The following is an 18,704-nucleotide window of genomic DNA, read 5'->3' as shown; positions in this document are numbered from 1 at the left end:
TAATTCACTGAGGATACGTTTAAGAAACTGTCCAGTCATAGAGGCAGAGTAGGGTGATGCTGGGACCCCAGTGCACACTGCCTGGGGTCCTCAGAGCCCAGGAGGCCCCCCATTGCTCACGTTGGGCTGTGAGGACACAGGAACTCTCTTTTTCCTCTCAACTCATCACATCCATACTCCTTGCCCAGCAAACAAGACCCCTGGGCAGGTCCCTCTGGTCTGATCTTGTTTTCTTTTATCTCGCCCCCTGCCCCTGCCTTCCAGTCAACCATCCCAGAGGCCACCTCTGCCCTCCACAGGGGGTGCCCTCTCCCCAGTGTCTAGCTGTCTGTGCCCTTCCCAGCTTCAGGATCTAGAGACTCTCCCAGGAGAGAGCATCTTCCCCCACAAGCCAGATGCTCTCCCCTTCCCGGGAACCTCCTGCCCCATCCACAGACTTGCCCCCAGTATTCACCTTATTCTGGGCCTGGCTGGAAGTTTGCAGACATCATCCATCCATCCTATTCTCTGCACAAGGTGGGACTGATAACTCCAGACACCAGACAGCAGGCTGGATGGCACCAACAGGGGATATGAAAAGAAAGCCCTCTGGCCCTGCAGCTCCCACAAGGCATCTCACACAGCTGGCCACCCCAGGCGGTGGAGCTGAGCTCAGAGCCTGGTGACTTACGTTGATGTCTTCCAAATCCAGGAAGTTTAGGGCCAGCCCGTTGCGCTTCCAGACGATGGGCGGCCGTAGGTCTCCGCGGATGGCGCAGGTCAGCACTGTGCTCAGTCCCACGGTCACTGTAGCCACACTGACCCGCTCCTCGGGGGCGAGGCTGAGCTGCACCACCTCTGCAGGGAAAGGAGATGTTGTCAGCTGCAGGCCCACGGGGGTGAAGTCTCTACTCGAAAGGATGTGGCCAAGGGGATCTACTGCAGGTCAGGGGCCTGGGGAACTTCAGGGATCAGGAGCATTATCTACAGTGGGCTGGCTAAATGGACAGATGGACACAACTCCTGGGAGAGGGGCCATGATTTATGTCAAACGCTCCAAGGGCTCTGTGAGTCACATCAGGTTAGGAACCATAGCCAGCGCAGGGGAAGTGTCAGGGCTGTGGATCTGTAAGTGGAGCCAGGGAGGTGGGCTGCTGGGGCCATGGGGCTGCCCCGCTGAAAGCGGGGAGCCAGATGCACCGGCCCCGCCCTGTGCTCACCAGGCCCCATGGAGTCCAGCCCTTGCAAAGTGCAGTCAAGGTCCGCTGGCTGGACCGACAGGTTTCTTGCCCACGTGGGGGCAAATTAAAGGTTGCACTGTCTGCAGTCTGGGGAGAGAACTGGCTGACCTTTGAAGGTTTGCTGCTGCCTAAGGAGCCTGTGAACTTGGATTTGGGTTTCTGTTCAGCGACCGTGCACTGCAGCCTTTAATTTTTTTGAAGTGTACTTTGGGCTGCACAAATGACTAATCCTTGCCACTTCACACTTGATAACTGGCATTAAGACTGATCACTTGTCAGGCAAATGGGGAGGGTCTAAATTATCTCCCTTTTAGAATCACAGACCTTTCAGAATTCTCAGGGTTAATAAAAAAAATCAAACTCAGGCTACTCAAATGCCAAAATGGGATGAGGTTTGGAGTGGGGAGTCGCTAGCTTCGCTGACTGCATGGCCTCCCTACTGCCCTTCCCTCATATCTTCTTGGGCAGCTTGGGGAGGCAGCGTGGGCGGAGGGAGGCGGGCTGGCTCTGGGGACCTGGGTTGATTCTAGGATGCTGGCAAAGGGTGCTAGGACCTGGGGGGGCCCTGACAGGTGTGGAGCAAGGCCCAGAGTTGGGACCTGAGCTCTGCGACTTCGTGGGACACATTTGAGCTGTGACCAGGCAGCACACCTAGGCTCACACTCTCTTGCTAGTATGTGTGTGTCGGGGGGAGGGGGGCGGTGGAGAAGGGGAGCAAAATCCATCAGAGGTGCCACACATCGAAGAGCAGGTGCAGTGAGAACTGGTGCAGTAGAGACCAGTTCAGCCCTGGGCAGCAAAGCCCTTCCCCCAACTACAAACATTCATGGTCCAGCCCTGGGCCCACAAAGATGAACAAGATATACACTAGGTGCTTAATCAGTGCTTGTTGGATGGCTGAATGAAAAATGAAGGAAATAGAAATACAGAGGGAAAAAAAGGCAACAGGCCAGTGGAGAGGGGACAATCACACACAGGAAAAATGGGACTCCTGGTGAAGGAGCCACATGAGGAAAGATAAGCACCGAGTGATTGATGCAAACGGCTTAATATTTTATAAACACTAAAGTGATGCATTTCAAGCTCCCTCTTAAATCATGTTCAACTTGCTGCCCTCCCACCTCTGAGTCATGAGGCTTATTGCTCAGGGCAGAGAAGGCATTAACCCCCCTGTAGCAAGACCCAGGTTTCAGAGATTCAGAGGGGCAGAGACGCGGAGAGGGATTTACTAATATTGTTTAGCTCCCACTGTGCCCAAGTACAGAGGAGACTGTTCTCCCTCCTGGGATGAGCCTCAAGGCCCTATGGAAGTGGGAAGGGGCGTGGAAAGCCCCCTTGCCCCAGGGGAATAGGGAGGGACACAGCGGGAAGGGCAGAGAACTCGCCTGCTTGTATGCAGGTGAGGGGAACCAAGGAGGCTCCAAGAGGAGGCTGAAACCTCCCTCACCCGGCTGGCGCCCCTCTGCACCTAGAGTGACCACACGGACACGGCAGAGAGCCAGGGTCTGCATTCATCTGCCAGAGCCCCCTTGATCCTGAGTGGCGTGGAGGGGCCCAGTGGTTCATGGTGCGCTCTGTGCCTCTGTACTTGAGGACGGCATTGGACTCTCAGACCTGAGCCTGACTGTGCCAGCGGGGGCTTGGCAGGCCGAACTGTTGGGAAGCATGGGACTCTGGACTCCACTGGGCTGAGAGTGCCCAGACCAGGACCACAGTGGCGTTGATCCCTGCTGAGGGTGCCTGTGGGCAGGGCGACCAGGGGCCCTTGCAGTGGGACCAGAGGTGGCAGAGGACAGCCAGCCGTATGCCTCCCTCTATGCTCAGAAACACAAAGTTGTGTTTTAAACAGTTGTAGAAAAATGTCTGGAGGAGCCTGTAGCACAGGGCTGAAAATAAACAAGCAAACGAACCCAAGTGGGAAGCCTGTGCGGCTCGCCATCCGCTGCTGGGATGGCTGCTTCCCACTTTTTTCCTGAGCATGCCCCCAAGCATTCGTATGTCTGAAGATGTGCGATTTCACAGGAAAGACTCAGGCAAAATTAGAATGTGTGAATACTGACAAAACCATCATAATTCTGCTCCTGTCAGCTACACAAATATTAACCAAACAGCAAATATTTGGATCATTTAAAGTTTAATTAAATGAATGTTTTATTAGATTTAGTTCATGTCAATATTCCCTAGGTCCTTTAAAAATTCTAGAGAGATTTATGGCCAACGAATTGCTCCTCACTGCCGGTGTTTTACTGTTCAACACATGTTCCCCGGCAGGCCCCACTTCCCTGCTAAGTGACCTCCCAGGGTGATTTCCCAGTGAGGGAAAAATGAGGCAACCTCCCAGGTCGGGGCTCGAGTGAACCAGGCAGATGTGGGGCTGTGGCTTCGGACACCTGGCCCCCCCGGTGCTGCTGGAGATCCCCAGGCAGCCCTGGGCAGGTCCCTTCCCATCCCTGGTCCCCAGCTGAGTCATGAAGGGTTGGTCTAGGAGGGCTCTGGAGGCCTGGCCAACTTTTAGGCTCTGGACTCTGCATGTACGGTTCTGAGTAGACGTCCCTGTTCATCCTCCTTTGTCCTGCCAGCGCCTGGTTGCTGCTTCCCCAGCACCATCTGCCTCTGTTCCCTGCCCACTTGCCGTGATGGTACAAATGATGCCTCAAGGGGCAGCATGAACACATGCCAAGCCCCCAGGGGTTCCCTCCTGATGCTCCCTGAGCCCTCCTTTCCTCTCCCTACAGGTCCTCGAGAAGCTCCTGTGTGGTCACCGCCTCCCCCAACCCCGTTTGTCCCTGTTGCCCCTGAGTGTCCTGGTCACCACTTGGAGGGCAAGGTATATCAGGGCTCTGCTCAGAAGCTACCAGCAGCTCCCCATCACCCCCAGATTCATCACGAATTGAGCACAGTCCCTGACCTTGCCCCATAGTTTCCCAGTTGACTCAATCGTACCTGCTGGCTCCCATCCCACTGTGGTTTGGGGCCTAAGCTTGTGCCTACTTGGCACCTTCTACTTGTCTATTCTGAGACCCTCAGCCCCAGTCTCTAGGATGACCTCATGGGATGTTTCTGGGACCCTGTAGTCTTCACATAAAGGGAAACTTAGACAGACACTGGGTGAAGAACATTGAAAGTTGTCCTGGTGAACCTGTCATGACTTTTTCAGGCTTAAGTAACAGAAATTCTCTGAAATGCTCAACACACTTAGGAAAAGAAAAAAGAAAGGGGTTGATCTTCATGCCCGTAATTGGGAAAGCTCAGGGGTGGAGGAGACTGCAAGCATCCAGGGCCCTTGACACTTTCTGCATGGCTGCAAGGAGTCCAGGGGTGGCCTCATGGTCACATTGTTCCTGTATGTGGGATCCTGGACAAAGGGCCCAAATCTTTCCTAAGGGCCCTGCAAAAAGCACGGACTGAACTCTGATTACCCAGACTCATCTCCTATGTTCTTTCATGAAGCAATCTCCTGGGCCAGGTGATGAAGTGCTCTGCAGTCACAGGACTGACTGACCCACAGCCCTGGGCCATGTGACCACTTCTGGACCAGGTGCTGGGTGCTTAGAGGTGGGGTCAAATGTCATGCTAAACAGGGTGTATTGGGCAGATCAATACCCTGTGGCCACTGAAGACACACAGAGAGGTCCTCTTTGGTTCCCTCCATCCCTTCACAGCCCCATCCGGAAGCCTAGGCATGGTGAAAGACGATAATGGGAAGAGGGGTGGAGCTGTGTTGTGCAGACAATGAGAGTCATCAGAAGGAAATGTGATCTCAGTTATTGCACCTACCCCCAACCTGCCGGGTGGCACTAGTGGTAAAGAAACCATCTGCCAATGTTGAAGATGTAAGAGAGACGGATTTGATCTTTGGGTCAGGAAGATCGCCTGGAGGAGGGCATGGCAACCCACTCCAGTATTCTTGCCTAGAGAATCCCATGGACCGAGGAGCCTGGCTGGCTATAGTCCATAGGGTAGCAAAGAGTCAGACGACTTAGCATGCATGCACGCATGTGCGACTGCATGCCTGCTCACTACAGAGCGATAGCAGAGGGCTTTGTGGTGGTGGTGTGGACCAGCTGAGGGGACCCCACAATCCTCTTAAGTTTCCCATTGTGATGGGGACCGGAGGAGGGCCAAGAAGCCTGGGATTTATGGAGATGGCCCTCATATGTGTTCAGTGAACACACTGACTAAACTGTGGGCTGAAGCTCACCACTGCCCGGGCATGCCTGTAGATGAGGGGACTCAGATGTGTCTGGACCTGGACTCTGCTGCAGTGGGGTCAAGAGTCATCAGAGAGGGAGGTGGAGAAGCCACACTGCAGCCCTCCAGGGAGCAGCCTGTGGAAGGGCCAGCAAGGGTTCCTTCCGACTCTTGACTATGACTTTGCTGCTCCCATGGTGCTGACCATCTGTGGTTCCAGGGCCACTCTGTGGGAAGTGTCCACAGGTTTCTGGGACACCGAGCAACAAGACCTGCCTTGTGCCCAGAGCATGTTGGGGACAGTGACAGAGGGCTGGGCTGGGGGCTCCGGTCAGGTTTGGGGTGAGAAGATATCTGTAGAAAGAGTCTAGGGTCTCTAGAAAGAGAGGGCTGGACTGGGGAGCTTGTCCAGCACTGCTGGCAGAGCTGCCCACAGAGAGATGATGTCCTTGCTGTAAGAGCCACACTGGAAGGCTGCCAGGTGGTAGGCAATTGGAGGAGGGCAAGGGAGATCAGGGTTCCTCACAGCTTGGGACATCTGTCTCCCTATAGGCCAAGCCTTTGGACATTAGTCAGCTTCCCCTTATTCCTCGTGGGAGGAGGAGGCTCAGGTAGCATTGCCATGACTACCAAAGTCAGCGTGGGTTGCTCAGCGTAAGAGAAACCTTCCTCCTTCACTTGAGGCAGAAGATAGATGGGGCCCAGGCTGAGCAGCTGTCTGTCCCCTGTGGACAGAGCTGAGTCCTGCTCGGATAAAAGATTGAGACATCACAGGTTTCTCATTCTTGAAGTCAATGAGCTCTCCCAAACTACACGTGCACAGAAAGGTTCCTCAGAGGTCAGAGAAGGGAGGGGTCTCCAGACCATAATATGTTCCGTCAATTTCCCAGAAACCCTTGCCCTGGAATCCATTCTGGCTAAGAGATGTGTATGCACATGGTTGGCGGTGCTGAATCAGACCAAATGTGGACTCAGAGCCAGGCAAAGCAAGGTGATTGGCCAGGGGAAACCAGAAGCCCTGCCCGGTATAAGTGATTTAAACTACCCCAAAGGCATGATTGGAGAAGGCAACAGCAACCCACTCCAGTACTCTTGCCTGGAAAATCCCATGGACGGAGGAGCCTGGTAGGCTGCAGACCATGGAGTTGCGAAGAGTTGGACATGACTGAGCGACTTCACTTTCCCTTTTCCCTTTCATGCATTGGAGAAGGAAATGGCAGCCCACTCCAGTGTTCTTGCCTGGAGAATCCCAGGGACAGGGGAGCCTGGTGGGCTGCCATCATGGGGTCGCACAGAGTTGGACACAACTGAAGTGACTTAGCAGCAGCAGCAAAGGCATGATTCTTTCTCTGAGCCCACCCATGTATATCTATCCACACTTACTTTTTTCCTCCTAATAAATGCTTTACTTGTTTCACTTCTTTCCACCTCTTAATAATTCCTTTCTCCAAAGCAGAACTTGTCAGTGGCCACTGGCCCCGGTGGTCTAGTGACTAGGATTTGACACTCTCACTGTCTCAGCCTGGCTTCAATCTCTGGTCCGGGAGCTGAGATTCTGCTTCGAGCTGACGCAGGCTGAGACACCAGAGATCACACTCAGCACGCTGCATGGTGGTGGGGGTCCCCCCTGGGCTGTCTGACCCTCTGGTAACTAGCACAGTGCCTGGCACACGGCAGGTAGGCTTCAGGTGCAGTCCTGGGAGACACGTCCCTGGCTCTCAAGGCCCTTCAAGCCAGAGTGGCAATGCCCTTGGTTTTCCAGACACAGCCCTCACTTCCCTCCCCATACACATGCCCTCGGTGCTCCTTGGAGCTTGGAGAGATGGGGCGGTGCGGGGGATTAATGGGCCCACCACGAGCAGCGAACAAGCACCCTTCCTGGAAGCAGAAGGCCATAAAATTTGAGTCACGGGAGAATTGGGTTTTAGTTCCTATTACAGCTTTCCCTTAATCTCAGGCACTATTTCTCACACTGACTTGAACTCGATGAGACACTCATAAACCCATCAGCACCCTCTCAAGCAGGCTTCTGTTGCTTCACAGCAATAGAAATTAAATTTCTCAAATGCCTGTCAAGTTGGCGTTAGTTTTCTTATGCTAGAAATGCACTAATGGAACACATTCCTACCCGGACATTTGCCATTTTTCAAATGATGCTCTTGGTGGAAAGACTCTGTCCAAAGCTCAGTCTACTGGCTCCCACATCCCTGTGTGGACTGAGCTTGGCTCAGGGCAAACCTGGGCTCGGGGGCTGGCTGGGAACCAGGGAGGCCTGGAGAGAGACCCCAGACCAGGTGCTCAGAGACCTACCAGAGGTGGCCTCTTTTGACACTGTTCTCTTCCAACAAGCAATGTGCTTCTCCCATGCCCTGGGGGAGCCCCCTCCCCACCAGTGGCCTGGGAGTTGCCAAAGCAGATGCAGCCCGTGTGACAGTCTCTACTAATCTGGTCTTATTCCTGACCAGGGCCACGCTATGAGATGGTGAGTGGGATAGAAACCAGGGTAGAGTGTGTGTTGCCTAAGGCCATCTGACCAAGTAGGGGACAGGCAATGTCTAACTGCCTGGACCTGATGGCCTCCCCTGGCATTTACAGGGCAGGGCTGCTGTGGGGAGGTGATGGGGGTGCTTTGTGACTCCCCTGGCCCCCTCCACCAGAGCCTGCCTTTCTGGGCTCCCTTCAAACGTCTACTGAAACTCTATGGGTGGGAGGCTGGGAACACGTGGTCTTTCATCTCAACCCGCATATTTTGAGCACTGGGGCATGTCCAGCCTGGGCAGGAGGCCTAGACCAGCTAGACTAGCACTCCTTCAAAATTTCCCATTTCTTTCTGCATAATAAGATTCCATTTTTGTGTCACTGTTGGATTCCCTCTGGCATGCTTCACTTGGGGGAGGGTAATAAATTTACTAGTTAATCACCTGCAGATCTGGGGGGTAATTTACTTTCTCAATTGACTTATGTTGTTTGGGGTTTCTTCAAGCATTTCTGCAGTTTAGTTATTAAGTTCTGCTCTCTGATATAAACAGATACCTTTATAAGCTGCATGAAGACAGACCATATCTCTTTTATTTCTTTTGTATCCCAGCACCTAGCACAGTTCTAGCACATAAAAGGGCTTAATAAGTAATGTTAAGCAAGTAAACAGTTAGGGTAGTATTCATTCAACAGTTATATATTGAGCACTTCCTATGTACTAGGATACAGTGGGAATATGCCAGAAAGCAGATCATGCCCAGAGCCTGCTAACCTGGGACTCCTGGCTAAGCAGGGAGAGAAGTGTCACCTGGAGGGAGAGCATGCCCCCGAGCCTGTCCACAGACCCCGGTGCAGAGCCCTGGTTCTGCAGAGCCTGATCAACCTCTTTTGGTGGAGCTCCCCATTTGCACAGCGGTGGGTCCTGCAGGGGTGGATGTGGAAGGCTAACTCATGTCTTGCTCCCAAGGAGCCCAGGTCTGGCATAGCCTTCTCTTTGTTTGCAAGGCAGGGGGTGCCCATGCAGGAGCCAGGTCACCTGGGTATTCTCCGAACTCTAGGGTTGTTTTGCCTCTTCTGGCCAATGAACCCTTTTGTATTTGGGAAAACTAAAGCACAAGGTGACTGCTGTGGGCAGGTGAGAAGAGGTAAGAGTTGAGCTCAGCATCCAAAGGCTGTGATGCCACTGTCTCAGGGTGCCCTGGGCTCCATGGGTGTGGCAGGCAGCAGAGGCATCAGTGGAAGAACAGGGTCAGTGCCGAGGTGAAAAACCCAGAGCTTCCTGGTCAGCAGGCTATGTGGTCCCTCCCTGGTTGGTCTCTGTGCCTGGGGAAGCCTCAGTCCGGCCAGCCAGTCTATGTATTTCCCACTTCCTGCCGAGTCTGCTCCCAAAGGGATGGGAGCACCTCTGCTCAAGATATTTGCAGAAGCAAAGTATTTTAACCCAGAGTTGTTTTCGGTGACTGTAGGGAAAAGACTGTATTATCTTATCCAATTATATAATAGCTACTCAGAATTTGCAAAAATTCATACAGATGTCAAAGACTGGATCTAGAATCTCCTGGACAAGCTATTGGTGGAGATGAGCAGGCAACTTTTATCTGACTAGCATGAGGGTGCCATGCTATGTGTTCCCAGATGCTAATTCATTTCCCAGTTCCTGCGCACTCATTACGACTATTCCCCAGCCCCTCTTGGAGCCAGGATATAGATATATGACAGGTTCTGACCAAAAGAATTTGAACATGTCTGGCTACACAAGCACTCATTGTGATGGTTAATTTTATGGATCAACCTGACTGGGCCATGGGGTACACAGAGAGTTGGTCAAACATTATTCTGGTATATCTATGAGACTGTTTTTGGATGAGATGAACATTTGAATCAGTAGACTGAGTAAACCAGATTGCCTTCCCTAATGTCCATGGGCCTCATCCAGCCAACTGAAGACCCGAATAAGCCAAAAAGTCTGAGTAAGAGAAAGAGATCTTTTCCCGACTGTCTTCAAGAGGGGACACGGGTCTTTTCTCCCCTTCAGTGAGTGCATGCTCAGTTGCTTCAGTCATGTCCAACTCTTTGCAACCCCATGGACTGTAGCCTGCCAGGCGCCTCTGTTCATGGGATTTTGAGGCAAGAATACCGGAGTGGTTACCATTTCCTCTTCCAGGGGATCTTCCCAACCCAAGCATCGAACCTGCATCTCCTGCATTGCAGACAGATTCTTTACCACTGAGCCAGCAGGGAAGCCCTTATTATCTCTTCCTGAGTCTTAAGGTTGCTAGCTTTCAGACTGAAACTTACACCATTGGCTCTCCTGGGTCTTGTGCTTACTGACTGCAGATCTTGGGACTTCCCAGCCTCTAAAATCATGCGAGCCAATTCCTTATAATAGATCTCTCTTTCTCCCCATCCACCCATTCATCCATCTATCCGTCCATCCATCTATCCATCCTGTTGGTTCTGGTACTCTGGAGAACCCTGTCTTCTGCAGTTATCATCCACGCTCGCTTGTTCCTTCTATGGAGACTGTATGGCCAGGTGTTTTGTGAGAACAAATAACATAGCCTCCTAGTTGCTGCTGGAGGAGAACTGCATAACCCTATCGGACCTGATAAAGGTGAGAAGTCAGTCTTTACTGTATTACGTCACTGAGATTTTAGGGTTTCTATAGCATCTGGTATTGATTATCTAATATACCATCCCCTATCCCAAGAGAAAGAAATGTAAGTTAATTTACTTCCATGGAAGAAATTGTAATGAGATACGGAAGGGACCTTTGGGAGGGCAAGGCATTTGGGTCAGGAAGCCTCTGCTAATCCTCTGACAAGAGGAGATCTAACTTCTGTTTCAATCCCCAGGACATCTGTCCAGGGATCTCATTCTCTCATCTCATAGCTATTTCCACGGCTTTCAATATTAGAGTCCAAACTTTGTGCCCAAGGGAGGTGACATCTAAAGGCAGAATGGGAGAGAACATGTAAATCAATTGCACAATATAATATGCTCTGTGGGTGGAAGGAACAAGATGCTGAGAGAGAGAAAGGCAGGGGAACCCTATCAAGACGCAGGTGGAGACATTCAGGATCAAGATGGTGGAGTAGTAGGACATGAAGCTCATCTTCTCCCACAAACAGCAAAAATATGTCTACATGAGGAACGATTCTCACAGAATATCTACTGTAAGCTGGCAGAAGACCTTAGACTGCTGAAAGGGCAAGAAAATCTTCATGTGACCAGGTAGGAGAAAAGAAAAAAAGAAATGAATTGGGATGAGACCTGTGCCCCTGGGAGGGAGCTGTGAAAGAGGAAATGTTCCTACACCCTGGGAAGCCCCCTCACGGGAGGGGAGATCAGCTGGGACAGAAGGGGAGCTTCAGAGCCTCAGAGGAAAATGCAGCAGCCAGTTTGTGGCAGCCGGAGCAGAGGGAGAAATACACAGATGGTCAGTATTGCTGTCTTGCATTCCCCAGCCTGAGATGTGCAACCATGGGAGTAGACAGTTTTCTTGGAGGCTGGAACTAGAGCTTTGGAGATGAAGCAGAGCAAGGACTGGGATTGGCTGTGTGGAAACAGTTTAGGGAGGCTGGAATCCAGTGTGACTACAACTGAGGGTATATGAAGAGGAAACCGAGGCTGCCTTAGTGGCCAGTTGCCATTGTTTCGGGGATGCAGTAGGAGAGGGGAAGGACCTGGACTGTAGCCTTTTCCCTTTGCACATGCTCAGAGACGGCAGGACACTGCCTGCACAGTCCCCAGGGGTGGCCGTGAGCCGCTGCTGCCGCCTGCCAACCATGAGTGGTTGTGAGCTTCTGCCTCTGTCCTTGCAGACTCCAGGAGTGCAGGAGATACCTCTACCCCCATCATGTACTCTGGGGGCATGCCTGAGCTGCCGCTGCCCCTGAGAACCCCAGTCTAGGAACCAGCTGCTGCATTTGCACATCCCCTGTCAAGTGGATAATGACCAGCACACATTGAGGAAAGAAGCTACAGGCATCAATACTAAAAACAGGCCTCACACCACACATATTAAACCCATACAAGCTACACATATAAATAGCCCTCTAAGACCAAGTAGATAACTATTTCTCCTAAACTCACAAAGTAAGAGAAATACAAGTAAAATGAAGACACAGAAGAACTCTCAGTTAAAAGACCAAGAGCATTCCCCTAAAGAACAATGAAACAGATCTCATCAGTCTAACACACACCAATTTCAGAAAGGAGATAATGAAAATATTAAAGGAATTAAGAAAGGCTATCAAAAGAACTGCAGAGTATTGTAAAAAGGAACTGGAAACTATAAAGAACCAAGAAAAATCAGAAAATTCATTGGCTGAAACAAAAGCTGAGCTAAAGGCAATGAAGAGCAAAATGAATAATGCAGAAAAACAAATAAGTGACCTGGAAGACAAAATAACAGAAACCACCTAATCAGGACAGCAGACAGAAAGCCAAACAAACAAAAAAAGAAAGCAAAACAAGAGGCCTATGAGATAATATAGAGCATGACAATCTATGCATGGTAGGGATCCCAAAAGGGGAAGAAAGAGGAAAGGGGATTGAAAATGTTTTTGAAGAAATTATGGCTGAAAAGTTTCCAAACCTAAAGAAGGAAACAGATATGCAGGTATAGGAAGCACAGAGGGTCCCAAACAAGATAAACCCAAACAGACCCACACGGAGACATATTATAGAAAAAATGGCAAAAGTTAAAGAGAGGATTCTAAAGGCAGCAGGAGAAAAACAAAGAGTTAATTACAAGGGAACCCTCAGAATGATGTCAGCTGATTTCCCTATGGAAATGTTGCAGGTCAGAAGGGAGTGGGCAAGATATATTCAAAGTCCTGAAAGGGAAAAATCTGCAACCTAGGATACTTTACCCATTTAGAAGAGAAGGAGAGATAAAGAATTTCTCAGACAAGCAAAAACAAAGAACACAGCAACACAAAATCTATCTAAAAGAAAATATTGAAAGGTCTTCTCTAAATAGAAAAGACGTAAGAATCTATAGATAGGAGAAAATCACAATTATAAAGAAAATCACTTAAATAAACCAGTACACATATTAAAAAAAAATTTCTGTGAAAGTGAAGATAACCACAGTGAACAGCAAAAGGATGAACATAAAGATGTAAAAGAAGACATCAAAATCATAATATGTAGGGGAGGAGTGTGTGTGTGTGTGTGTGTGTGTGTGAATTGCTCGGTCATATCTGACTCTTTGTGACCCCATGGACTGTATCCCAGCAGGCTCCTCTGTCCATTCTTGTCCAGGCAAGAATACTGGAATGGGTTGCCATTTCCTTCTCCAGGGGATCTTCCTGCCCCAGGGACGGAACCCTCATCTCCTGCAGCTCCTGCACTGGTAGGCAGATTGGGTACCACCGCACCACCTGGGAAGCCTGTGCACCTATGCAGGAGCACCCAGATACATAAAACAAGTGCTAACAGACATGAAGAGACAAACTTGTGAGAGTACAATAGCAGACTAACACTCCACTCACATCAATACACAGATCTTCTAGACAGAAAATCAATAAAGCAACAGAGACCCTAAATGATGTTAATACAATACAACAGTTAGACATAATTGATATTTTCAGGACATTACATTAAAAAAAAACAACCCAGAATACAAATTCCTTTCAAGTGCACACAGAACATTCTCTAGGATTGCCCATATGCTAGGACACAAAACAAACCTCAACAAATTTAAGAGTATTATCTCAAGCATCTTTGTTAACTACAATGACATGAAACTAGAAAATCACCCACAGAAAAAGAAAGAAAAAGCAATTACATGGAGATTAAACAACATGCTACTGAAAAACCAGTGTGTCAAAGAGGAAACCAAAGAAGAAATTAAACAATACCTGAAGCAAATGACAATGAAAACACAACCATACACAATCTATGGGATTCAGCAAAAGCAGTTTTTAGAAGGAAATTTAATGATGATACAGGGCTTCTTTAAGAAACAAGAAAAATCTGAAATAAACAACCTAACCCACCATCTAAACGAATTAGAAAAAGAAGAACAAAGAAAACCTAAAGCCAGCAGAAGGAAGGAGATAATAAAGATCAGATAGGAAATAAAGTAGGGATTAAAATGAATAAAAACCAAGAGCTTTTAAAGCCAGTCTTATGGACTCTGTGGGAGAGGGAGAGGGTGGGGAGATTTGGGAGAATGGCATTGAAACATGTATAATATCATGTATGAAATGAGTCGCCAGTCCAGGTTCGATGCACGATACTGGATGCTTGGGGCTGGGGCACTGGGACGACCCAGAGGGAGGATATGGGGACGGAGGAGGGAGGAGGGTTCAGGATGGGGAGCACGGGTATACATGTGGTGGATTCATTTCGATGTTGGGCAAAACTAATACAATATTGTAAAGTTTAAAAATGAAATAAAATTAAAAAAAAATAAAGTAAATCTTAAGATGCTAAAAAAAAAAAAAAAGGATAAATAAGATGGACAAATCTCTGGCCAGGTTCACCAAGAAGAAAAGAAAGGGATCCAAATAAACAAAATAAGAAATGAAAAAGGAGGCATAACAACTGATACCACAGAAATACAAAAAATAATTAGGGAATATTATGAAGAGTTCTATGCCAGCAAATTTGACAACCTAGAAGAAATGGACAAGGTTCTAGAAACATACAGCCCACCAAAACTGAATAAGAAGAAACGTAATTTGAACAGACCAATCACTAGAAGTGAAATAGAACCTGCAATTAAAAAGCTCCCTATAGATAAAAGTCCAGGCCCTGATAGCTTCACTGGCAAATTCTACCAAACATACAAAGAACTTACACTGATCCTTTTCAAGCTATTACAAAAAACCGAAGGGAAGGAACACTCCCAAAAACATTCTATGAAGCCACTATCATCCTGATACCAAAACCAGCTGAAGACACCACCAAAAAAGACACCACCAGGACTTCCCTGGTAGCTCAGCTGGTAAAGAATCTGTCTGCAATGCAGGAGACCCCAGTTCAACTCCTGGGCAGGGAAGATCTGCTAGAGAAAGGATAGGCTACTCACTCCAGTATTTTGGGGCCTCAGCTGGTAAAGGATCTGCCTGCAGTGCGGGAGACCTGGGTTTGATCCCTGGGCTGGGAAGATCCCCTGGAGAAGGGAATGGCTACCCAGTCCAGTATTCTGGCCTGGAGAATTCCATGGACTGTATAGTCCATGGGTTGCAAAGAGTTGGACATGACTGAGTGACTCTCACTTTCATTTCTCTTAATAAAATATTAGCAAAGCAAATTCAACAAGACATAAAAAGATCATACACCATGATCAAATGGGATTCATCCCAGGTTCACAAGGATGGTTCAACATACACAAATCAATCAATGTGATACACCACATAAACAAAAGTAAAAACCACATGATCATCTCAACAGATGCAGAAAAAACATTTGACAAAATTCAACATTCAGTTAATGATAAAAATTCTTACAAGATGGCTACAGAGGGAACATATCTCAATATAATAAAACTATTTATGGTAAACCCACAGCCAATATAATACCCAATGGTGAGAAGCTGAAAATGTTTCTGCTAAAAGTCAGAACAAGACAAGGATGCCCACTCTCACCTCTTCTATTCAACACAGTATAGGAAGACAGGAAAAAGAAGTAAAATGTATCCAAGTTGAAAGGGAAAAGGTAAAATTCTTATTTTATACAGATAGATGTATAGATAGATAGATGTATAGAAAATCCTAAAGACTCCACACAGAAAGGACTAGATCTGATAAAAGATTCAGCAAGATATAAGGATACAAGAAACATATGGAAGTCAGTTGCCTTTCTTTACACCAACAATTAAACATCAGAAAGAGAATTGTAAAAAACAATACCTTCTAAAATTGTAACCCCCAAAATAAAATACTTAGGAATAAATCTGACTAAGGAGGTAAAAGACTATGCTGAGAATATAAAATATTAATGCAGGAAATTGAAGATGATTCAAAGAAGTGGAGAGACAACCCACGCTCTTGGATTGGAAGAATATTATTAAAAAGGCCATAGCACCCAAAGCGACCCACAGATTTAATGCTACCCCTACCAAATTACCCATGACATTTTTCACAGAACTAGAACAAATAATCCTAAAATTCATAAAAGACCCAGAATCATAAAAGACCTGGAATCATAAAAGACCCAGAGTTGCCAAAGCAATCCTGAAGAAAAAGAACAAAGCAGGAGGCCTAGTCCTCCTAGACTTTAGACAATACTACAAATCTACAGTAATCAAAATCATGTGTTATTGGCACAAAAACAAACTTATGGATCAATGGAACAGAATAGAGAGAAACCCAGAAATAAACTCATAATTTATGGCATGAGTTTATACTCAAAGGTATGAATTAACCTTTGACAAAGGAGGCAAGAATATACAACAGGAAAAAGTCTCTTCAGCAAGTGGGGCTGGGAAAGTTGGACAACTGAATGTAAATCAATGAAGCTAGAACACACCCTCTCATTATACACAAAAATAAACTCAAAATGGCTTAAAGACTTAAACATTAGATTTGACACCATAGAACTCCTAGAAGAGAACATAGGCAGAATGTTCTCTGACATAAATTATACCAATGTGTTCTTAGGTCAGTCTCCCGAGGCAAGAGAAATAAAAGTAAAATAAACAAATGCTGCTGCTGCTAAGTCGCTTCAGTCGTGTCCGACTCTGTGCGACCCCATAGACGGCAGCCCACCAGGCTTCCCCGTCCCTGGGATTCTCCAGGCAAGAACACTGGAGTGAGTTGCCATTTCCTTCTCCAATGCATGAAAGGGAAAAGTGAAAGTGAAGTTGCTCAGTCGTGTCCGACTCTTCGCAACCCCATGGTCTTGCAGCCTACTAGGCTCCTCCGTCCATGGGATTTTCCAGGCAAGAGTACTGGAGAGGGGTGCCATTGCCTTGGGACCTCATCAAACTTAAAAGCTTTTGAACAGCAAAGGGGACCATGAACAAAATGAAAAGACAATGCACAGAATGGAAGAAAATATTTGCAAATGATGTGAGTGACAAGGGTTTAATTTCCAAAATATACAAACAGCTCATATAACTCAACAACAACAATCAAATAACCCAATCGAAAAATGGACAGAAGACCTTAGCTGACATTTCTCCAGGGAAGACATGCAGATGGCCAATAGGCACATGATAGATTCTCAGCTTCACTATTAGAGAAATGCAAATTAAAACTAAAGTGAGGTATCACCACCTCACACTGGTCAGAATGACCATCACAAAGTCTACAAATAACAGATGCTGGAGAGAGGATGGAGAAAAAGGGAACCCTTCCACACTATGGGAATGTAAGTTGGTGCATTCACTGTGGAAAACAGTATGGCAGTTCCTCAGAAAATGAAAAATGGAATTACCATATGATCCAGAAACCCCACTCTGGGCATATTCCCAGACAAAACTATAATTCAAAAAGACACATGCACTGCTATATTCACAACAGCACTTATTCACAACAGACAAGACATGGAAACAACCTGTCTACTGACCAATGAATGGATAACGAAGATGTGGTACATATATACAATGGAATACTACTCAGCTGTAAAAAAAAACAAAATAATGCCATTTGCAATAACATGGATGAAACCAGAGATGATCATATTAAGTGAAGAAAGTCAGAAAAACAAAGACAAATATCATATGATATCACATATGTAAAATGGAATCACTTTGTTGTACAGCAGAAATTAATACAACATGACAAATCAATTATACTTCAATTTAAAAAAGGGTATGTGGTGTTCTGTGCTTAGTCAGTCACATCCAAATCTTTGCAACCCCATGGACTGTAGCCCACCAGGCTCCTTTCTCCATGGGGATTCTTCAGGCAAGAACACTGGAGTGGGTTGCCATGTGCTCCTCCAGGGGATCTTCCCAATCCAGGGATTGAACCCAGGTTTCCCACCTTGCAGGCAGATTCTTTACCATCTGACCCACCAGGGAAGCCCAAGAATACTGGAGTTGATAGCCTATCCCTTCTCCAGGGGAACTTCCCAATCCAGGAATCAAACCCAGGTCTCCTGCACTGCACGTGAATTCTTTACCAGCTGAGCTACCTGGGAAGCCCCCAAAATGTATATACAGATAAAGAAAAAGATGCAAGTGGTGAGTAGTGGTGGAAGACTTCTGAGTAGGAGATATTTAAGTAGAAATCTATAAAATGAGAAGAAACCAGGCCAAGAATGAGGGGGAGGACGTTCTAGTCAGAGAAAGCTCGTGCAAAGTCCCTGAAGTTGGATGGGGCTTAGCATGCTCTGAGAACTGAAGAAGGCGAGTGTGGCCAAAGTGCAGGGAACAGGGCAGGTGTGCGTGGTACAGATGCTGAGAGGCAGAAGGTGGCCAGGTGAAATAGGCAGAGCCATGGTTCCTTAAAGGGAAGATGTAATAGTTTTAATTTAAAGCAATGGAAAGTGATGGGAAGGATTTTGGGTCAAGAAGGGCTGTGATCTCATTTGCATGCTAAAAGGATCACTTTGGCTATTGTGGGAATAATGGACCACTAGGAGAGAGGAGAGGATGCGGCAAGACCATCCAAGAGGCTGAGGCAGGGGTTCAGGGGAGACAGATGATGATTATGGAGATGGGGAGAAGAGGAAGGTCTGGGGCTTGGAAGCTGTGGATGAAGGGGCAAGGGAAAGGTGTTCAGGATGACTTCCTCTTGTGCTCCTGGCTCCATCCTCTTGCATGCTACAGTGCCATTCCCAGCGATGAGGCGAGCTGGGAGTGGAGCTCCAAGGACCCACACACAGTCATGGGGTGCCACCTCTGTCTTG

At 47.7% G+C, this 18,704-nt stretch overlaps 1 protein-coding gene across 1 annotated transcript in view; it reads right to left on the bottom strand.

Annotated features, from left to right (window-relative positions):
* The window catches only part of FSTL4 (follistatin-like 4), a 435,284-nt gene that overhangs the window by 57,921 nt on the left and 358,659 nt on the right, over window positions 1–18,704 (bottom strand). Inside the window, exon 7 of the mRNA XM_010844523.1 lies at window positions 671–837. Within this exon, the coding sequence (XP_010842825.1) occupies window positions 671–837 (167 nt within the window). The remainder of the gene's footprint in view (window positions 1–670; window positions 838–18,704) is intronic.

Source organism: Bison bison, unplaced genomic scaffold (assembly GCF_000754665.1).
Source record: "Bison bison bison isolate TAMUID 2011002044 unplaced genomic scaffold, Bison_UMD1.0 scf7180017864203, whole genome shotgun sequence".
Classification (NCBI taxonomy): domain Eukaryota; kingdom Metazoa; phylum Chordata; class Mammalia; order Artiodactyla; family Bovidae; genus Bison; species Bison bison.
The sequence above is the reverse complement of the archived record's forward strand: the minus strand, read 5'-3'. Positions and strand labels throughout refer to the sequence as shown.